The sequence below is a fragment of the Gallinula chloropus genome, assembly GCF_964237585.1.
Source record: "Gallinula chloropus genome assembly, chromosome: 31".
NCBI classification, from domain to species: Eukaryota; Metazoa; Chordata; class Aves; order Gruiformes; family Rallidae; genus Gallinula; species Gallinula chloropus.
Window position 1 is genome coordinate 1,509,808 of NC_140116.1, and position 7,315 is coordinate 1,517,122.

The 7,315-nt window shown below is 69.6% G+C and overlaps 1 protein-coding gene across 2 annotated transcripts; it reads right to left on the reverse strand.

Moving 5' to 3' along the window:
* Positions 1-751: 751 nt before the first annotated feature.
* Positions 752-2,705, reverse strand: ATP5MC2 (ATP synthase membrane subunit c locus 2). 2 transcript variants are annotated; one of them, XM_084277255.1, is made up of 5 exons: positions 2,651-2,705; positions 2,100-2,173; positions 1,470-1,547; positions 1,108-1,268; positions 752-997 (listed from the first exon to the last, which is right to left on the reverse strand). In XM_084277255.1, the coding sequence occupies exons 2-5, from the start codon at positions 2,136-2,138 to the stop codon at positions 883-885; spliced, it is 393 nt and encodes a 130-aa protein (XP_084133381.1). In that variant the 5' UTR covers positions 2,139-2,173; positions 2,651-2,705; the 3' UTR covers positions 752-882. The 2 variants fall into 2 exon arrangements, with proteins under 2 accessions (XP_084133381.1, XP_084133382.1); XM_084277256.1 differs by having other exon boundaries at positions 2,660-2,698.
* Between the last annotated feature and the right edge of the window lie 4,610 nt (positions 2,706-7,315).

Below are 7,315 nucleotides of genomic sequence, written 5' to 3' on the forward strand. Positions count from 1 at the left end.
GAGCGGCTGTCTCACGAAAACTCGGGGAGAGTTGTGGGGGGGAGGGGCCGGCCGGAGCCCCCCACAGCCCTCCCCCCCCCCCCACCCCGAGGGCTGCCCCGCCGCTTCCCCCGCCCGCAGCGGCCCCGCGGCCCGCCGAGCCCGGGCACCGCCGGTTACCTGAGGGAGGGCCGGGCCGCGCCACCGCCAGGGCCTCGCGCTGGCTTGCCTCTCGCGCTGGGGCTCCCGCCTCCCCTCCGCCAATCGTTCCCTCCCACTCCCCCCCCCCCTCCTCCTCCCCGCACGCGAGACTCTCGCGAGACCTAAAGGGGAGGTAACGGCGCCGGGACCAATAGAGACCCTCGGAGGGGCGGGGCCAAGGGGCGGGGCTGGGACTGGCCACGCCCCCCTCGGGGTTGGGGGGGGCCTCTTCCTTCCGCGGGGGCAGCGAGAGGGGCCCGGGGGACGGGACACCAGCTGCCCCCCACACCCCCCCGCCCGTCCCCATCCCCGGGGCAGCCCGAGCCGTACCCCCGGGAACACCCACCCCAAAGCCCCGCTCCCGGCCCCGGGGCTGCCCGGCGGCTGCGTGTCCCCCCCAGGGGTCCTGGGGGGCTCTCGGGTGTCCCCGGGGACCGATGGCATCCCCCCCACCCCCCCCCACCCCTGGGGATGCGGCTGGGGGCTCCCCCGGGGCGGGGGCAGCACGGTGCCCTGCCGAGGTGACAGGGGCCAGGGCCACCAAGGAGACACGAGGAGCGGAGCAGAGACCCCCGGTATCAAACCGTCTTTATTCCCCTCCTGCTCGGGGCAGGGCTGGGCTCGGGGGGTCCCCCCTGCCCTCCAAGCATGGCTGGGCATGGGGCTGGGCACAGCGGGGCGCTGGCACCGTCACCGTCACCTTCACATGGCGAAGAGGATGAGGAAGGCCACCATGAGGCAGAAGAGCCCCATGGCCTCGGAGAGGGCAAAGCCCAGGATGGCGTAGGAGAACAGCTGCTGTTTAAGTGAGGGGTTCCTGTGGGAGGGGGAGAGGAGAGGTCGGTCAGTGGGGGTGCAGCCAGTTCCCAGCACCGCCCCCCACACACACACACCCTCCCCAGTTCCCAGCCCAGTCCTGCTCCTGACCTGGCGTAACCGATGATGAGGCTGCCGAAGACGGTGCCGATGCCAGCGCCAGAGCCGGCCACCCCCACGGTGGCAGCACCGGCACCGATGAACTTGGCGGCCGTGTCGATGTCCCGCTGGGCTGCGCTCGTCTGGATGGCCCGGTGTGCGCCTGGCCGTGCCTGGGGAGGGGGGGACAGGAGGTTGGGCAAGAGGCCAGGGGAACCCCAGCACTCCAGGGCCTCAGTTTCCCCCCAACACACACCATGGAGCTCCCCACAGTGTCTTGGGGAGCCCCAGAAAGGGCAAGGGGCACAAGTACTCCCCTGCACCCCCCACCCCCCACCCCCTCTGTGCCCCCCAGGCCAAGCTGGGTGCGTTACCTGCTCCGTCCGGGCTTCGGGGCTGCTCAGCACGGAGGCAGAGAGGGGCTGGTACAGCACCCGCGAGCTCCTCCTCACCTGCAAAGCACAGCCAGGCTCAGATCTGGGGGGGGATGTCCCACCCCACGCTCCCCCAGGGCAGCAAAACTCCACCCAAGAGTCTCCCCGAGGCCACAGCTGCCACCTCCAGCACCTCAGGAACCTGCTCAGCCCCTCAGGGCACCCCACAAGCTGGCAGCACCCAGACAGGACAGCCTGTCCTGGCACCCAGCACCGCAGCAGAGCTTCCTTGGCACCCCACAGCCCTGCCACAGGCACCCCATGGCTGCAGGGATCAATGTACAGATCCAGCGCTTTACTCCCAGCGCCGTGTCCGCCTCCACGTGGGTAATTAGCAATTAATTAACCATCCAGGCATGGGAAACGCTCTTTAACCAGAGCAGCTGAGCGCTCGGGGCTCCACTCACCTTCAGTGCACCCCAAGGGAGCTCCAAACCTGGAAAAGCATCCCCAAACCTCTCCCCCCACTGTGTCCCCAAGGAGGTGGGGGGACACACGTTACCCTGCACACCCCCCCTCATCCCGAGGTGGGGTCATTGAGGGCAAAGGAGGGGGTTTGTCCCTACTCACCAGCACGGGAGCGCAGCTGAGCTTTGCACAGGCGTACATGGTGAGGGACCGGAGGGACACGGCCGTGGGACAGGCTGGAAGAGAACACAGGGGCAGCGGGGTGTGAGGAGCAGGCGGTACACGGGGTCCGGGGCAAGGCAGGGGGCTTGGGAGGCACCGGTGGGGCGGGACGTGTCACTCTTCATGCAGGTGGTGGCTCCTCGCTCAGCGGCCCCGCGGGTGGCGGTTCGGGGCTCGGGAATTTGGGGGTCTGGGGGGAGGGGGGTGTCCACCTGAGCGGGAGGTTGGGGACACACACACAAAGGGAGCCCAGGGGGCCCCTTGTCCCCACCGGGCAGCGCCGGCCCACGGCTCCCCGGGCAGCTCCGGGGGGCGGCGGCCTGGACAGGGGCAGGGGGCTCATCCCAGGCGGCCCCGGCAGCCGCCATCGCCCGGCCCGGCCCGGGGAGGGGAGGGGCCCTCGGCCACCCCAGGGGATCCCTCCCCTCCTCCCCCCGCCCCTCGCAGGGGTCTCTCCCCCGGGACGCCCCCGGGCCCGGCCCGGCGCTCACCTGACGTACCGGTAGCGGGCAGGTCGCGGCGGCCCCGAGTGCGCAGGCGCGCCCGGAAGCACGGCCCGGAAGCACCACGGAGCCGCCCCGCCACAAGCCGCCTAGAGCGTCGTTCCGCTCCCGCGGCGCCGCCTGCGGGCCGGGAGGTGGCGAGAAGCCGGGAGCAGGGGGGGCGCCTCGAGGGGCGGGGCCTAACGGGGGGGCGGGGGGCGTGGTCTAGAGCGGGGGCGGGAACATGGGGAAGGGGCGTGGCTGTGTCCGCAGCGCCCCCTGGCGGCTGCGAGAGGCGCCGCGGGCGGCGGCGCGAGCGGGCGCGGGGGCTGCGCGCGGGGGCGCGCGGGGGCGCAGGGAGTGTGGGGCTGGGGGCGGGGACACCCCGGCGGGGGCAGGGACGGGACACCGGGGCACCCCAGGGTGCTGTGGCCCCCGTTAGGGTGCTGTAGGAGCGGGGTACCCCGGGGGGACACACGGGACTGTGACACCCCAGGGTGCTGGGGGGAAGCGGGGACACCCCAGGGTGCTGCCCCCCCCCCTTTTAGGGTGCTGGAGGGCTGGGACACCTCAGGGTGCTGGGGCACCCCCCCAGGATGTAGGGGGATGGTGTCTCCGGGGTCCCCTCTTTAGGGTGCTGGAGGACTGGCCCACCCCGGAGTGGTGTGTGTCCCCCTCCCCAGGGTGCTGGGGGGATGGTGACACCCCAGGAGTGCTGGGTCCGCCCAGGATGCAGGGGGATGGTGACCCCCCGGGGTGCTGGGGACACCCCAGGGTGCTGGGGGGATGGTGACACCCCAGGGTGCTGGGTCCCCCCAGGATGCAGGGGGACGGTGACCCCCCGGGGTGCTGGGGACACCCCAGGGTGCTGGGTCCCCCCAGGGTGCAAGGGGACGGTGACCCCCCGGGGTGCTGGGGACCCCCCAGGGTGCTGGGGCGGGATGGGGGTACAATGACCCCCCCCGGGGGGGGTGCGGGGCCGCAGCGCCGCGCGGGCTGTCAGGCGGCCGTATTTATGGGCAGCCCTAATGCGGGAAGCCATAAAGGCAGCGCGAGCCGCTATTAATTAAATCATTGTTATAATTAACTTTCATTAAAGGAAAATCAATAACGAGGAGCCGGGATTGAAAGGAGCCCATCCATCAGCCGCGGGGGGGGCGGGCGCAAGGGGGGGGGGTGACCGGGGGGGTGCGTGGGGGGTGCGCACAATGGGGGGGCACTGGGGGTGCGTGAGGGGTGCCCAGGGGGTGTACGGGGGGGTGCATGGAGGGTGCACACATGGGGGGGCACTGGGGTGCAAGGGGGGTGCACACATGGGGGGGCACTGGGGGTGCACATATTGGGGGGGGCACTGGAGGTGCAAGGGGGGTGCACACATGGGGGGCACTGGGGGTGCACATATTGGGGTGGGGCACTGGGGGTGCAAGGGGGGTGCACACATGGGGGGACACAGGGGGTGCAAGGGGGGTGCACATATTGGGGGGGGGGCACTGGGGGTGACCGGGGGCTGTGCACATGGGGGGTGTACGGGGGGGGTGCAAGGGGGGTGCACACATGGGGGTGCACTGGGGGTGCAAGGGGGGTGCACACATGGGGGGGCACTGGGGGTGCACATATTGGGGGGGGCACTGGGGGTGCAAGGGGGGTGCACATATTGGGGGGGGCCACGGGGGTGCCTGGGGGGGTGTGCACATGGGGGGTGCACGGGGGGTGCATAGGGGGTGCGCACACATGGGGGGGCACTGGGGGTGACCGGGGGGTGTACGGGGGGGTGCATGGAGGGTACAAACATGGGGGGGCACTGGGGGTGCAAGGGGGGTGTGCACACGGGGGGGGCACTGGGGGTGCAAGGGGGGTGCACACATGGGGGGTGCCTGGGGTGGGGTGCACATGGGGGTGCACAGGGGGCGCGCACACGGGGGGGGCACTGGGGATGCACCGGGGTGTGTGTGCACATGGGGGTGCACATGGGGGTGCACAGGGGAGAGGGGGGTTTGCGCGCACATTGGGGCGCAGGGTGGGGGTGGTGGTGGTGGGGGGGGGTCGCACAAGGACCCACCTCTGCGTGTGTGTGCGCGCGTGCACACGAGGCGTGTGCCCGCACACGCGTGCGGGGGATGCCCCCCCAAACCCCTCACCCTCACCTCCCAATCACCCCAACCCCCCAACCAGACCCCATTCCCCCCCCCAAACCCCCATCCCTCACCTCAATCCCCCTTTTATCCCCCCTAAAACCCCCTCCCCAAGCCTCCCCTCCGCTCCCCAGCCCCCCAAACCCCTCCGCAGCCCGTCCGTCCGTCCGTCTTTGTCCGCCTTTCCTCCCCCTCTCCTTTTCCTTCCCCCCCCCCTTTTTTTTTCCCATTTTTCTTTAATTCCCTGATTTAAACCCGGCTCCATTCGCCGCCGCTGACCTTAACGGCTTAAATTAAAACGCAATGTTCTGTGCGCCTCCAAAGCCGCCGAGCCGGGGGGGGGAGAAGGAGGGGAAGAAGAAAGGGGGGGGCCCCCCTTGAAGTTTCCCCCCCCCTCATCCCGCCTTTTCACCACCCCCCCGTGGGCTCTGATGGGTTTAATATCCCCGTAATGGCTTTGACCTTGCGATTAATAGCGGGATGTGCAGAGCCGCCGCGGCGTGACGGCGCTCGGAGAAGGAAAAGGGGGGGGGATGTGCTGGAAAGAGGGGGTGTCCCACTTTTTTTTGGGGGGGGGGGCAGAGAGGAGGAGGGGGTTGGTGGAGGGAGGGGAAACTGAGGCATGAGTGGGGAATGGGGGGGAGGGGAGGGATGCTGTGAATGCTGGGGGGGGGATGGGGGGGGATGGGGGTGCGGGTTGGTTTTTGGGGGGTCGCGGTAAAGGGGGTGGGGGGTGTATAGAGGATTAGGGGGGTGGGTGATGCATTGAGGGGGGTTACGGCGGAGGAAAGGGTGAGGGGAGGGTGAGGGGATGTGGGGAGGCTGCCGGGATGGGTGGGGAGGGGGGTTACGGGGTACCGGGGGGGGGGGGGGGTAGGTGGGTGCTGTTGCCCGTTCCCAGCCCCGTTCCCAGCCCCGTTCCCAGCCCCGTTCCAAGCCCCGTTCCCGGTGCCCGTTCCCGGCCCAGCGCTGGCGCAGTCGCCGCCCGCTCTGCATCCTAATGAGGCGGCGGCGGGGCGGGGGCTGGGGCCGGGGCTGAGCTGCCTCCCCCCGCCCCCGCACCCGACTGGCGGATGGAGCCCCCCCCGGGGGGGTGTCTGCCGGAGGGGGGGGGGGTCGGGGGATGGGGCGGAGGGACAGTCACACACCGGGCACAACCGCATCCCCCCCGGGGGTGAGCACAGGGACCCCCCATCATCGGGGGGGTGTCGGGTCAGGCCCACAGCTGGATTGGGGGGGTACCATCCCCCCCCAGCTGGATTGGGGGGGGTCACCATCCCCCCCCCGAGCTGGATTGGGGGGGTCACCATCACCCCCACAGCTGGACTGGGGAGGGGTCACCATCACCCCCACAGCTGGATTGAGGGGGGTCACCATCCCCCCACAGCTGGATTGGAGGGGGTCACCATCATCCCCACAGCTGGATTGGGGGGGTCACCATCCCCCCCCAGCTGGATTGGGGGGGTCACCATCCCCTCCACATCTGGATTGGGGGGGTCACCATCCCCCCCACAGGTGGATTTTGGGGGGGGTCACCATCATTCCCACAGCTGGATTGGGGGGGTCACCATCCCCCCCACAGCTGCATCCCACCTCCCACCCCCCACCCCAGCCCCGGTCCCTCGCTGGTCCCCCTGTCCCCAGGGCCCGTCCCGGGGTGTTGGGGTGCCAGGGGCCGGCTGCCGTTTGGTGGTGGGAGGGTAGAGGGCAGTGGTGGTCTGGCCATACTGGGCCCTATTTCTGGACAGTGGGTGGCACAGGGTGACACTGGACAGTGGGTGACGTGGGGCTGCGGGTGATGCGGGGCTGAGGGTGACACCATGGGGGGGGTGTCAGTGTGATCCCACCTCCATCCTGGCTTTGCTTTCCCCAGATTTGGGTGACATCCCAGGGCTGGGGGGGAACCATCCAGGTGACATCCAGATGAGGGGACGCAGCACACGATGAGCTGGCTGGATGCTGTGCAGGACCACTTACCACCACCCCCCTCCAAAGCATCCACCACCCCCACAAAGCACCCAAGACCCCCTCCCTTTGCCAGCAGAGGAGCACCCTTGGGCGCCCACCACCTCCCTTTGCATCTCCCACCAGCCCCAGGGTGCTTGAGATGGGGTAGGGGGTGGGGGTGGGACACACTTTCCCCACCCACATTTACACAACCAGCTCCAGGCTCACAACCAGGACCCCAGGGGGTGACAACTGGGACCCCCAAGGGTGGCAGCCGGGACCCTTGGGTGCCACAGCACCACGAAGCGGGACGCTGGGGCTGTGGGGGAGCTCTGGTGGTGCCACCACACACCTCCACGTGAAATACAGCCCCATAAATCCCTGCCCTGTTGTGTCTTATTGCTTAATTAGTACATGAAATGACATGATTCAGAAGAGCCCAAATGGGATGGCGTCATGGGAGGCGTTAAAATGGAGGGGAATTAGCGGCTGCCGAGCCAGGCAGGGAGAGAGAGCCATGGGGGGCTCTTTTGGGGGGATTTGGGAGGGGGGTTTTGCCTCCCTGGTGATGTCAGGGAAGGGGTTGGGATGTGCC

Excerpts from the sequence above, each read along its gene's own strand:
- ATP5MC2 (XM_084277255.1), bottom strand. The coding sequence starts at position 2,138 with ATGTACGCCTGTGCAAAGCTCAGCTGCGCTCCCGTGCTG. Across the intron at positions 1,548-2,099 it reads TCAGCTGCGCTCCCGTGCTG|GTGAGGAGGAGCTCGCGGGT; the intron begins GTGAGTAGGGAC and ends TGTGCTTTGCAG. Across the intron at positions 998-1,107 it reads CTCATCATCGGTTACGCCAG|GAACCCCTCACTTAAACAGC; the intron begins GTCAGGAGCAGG and ends CCCCTCCCACAG.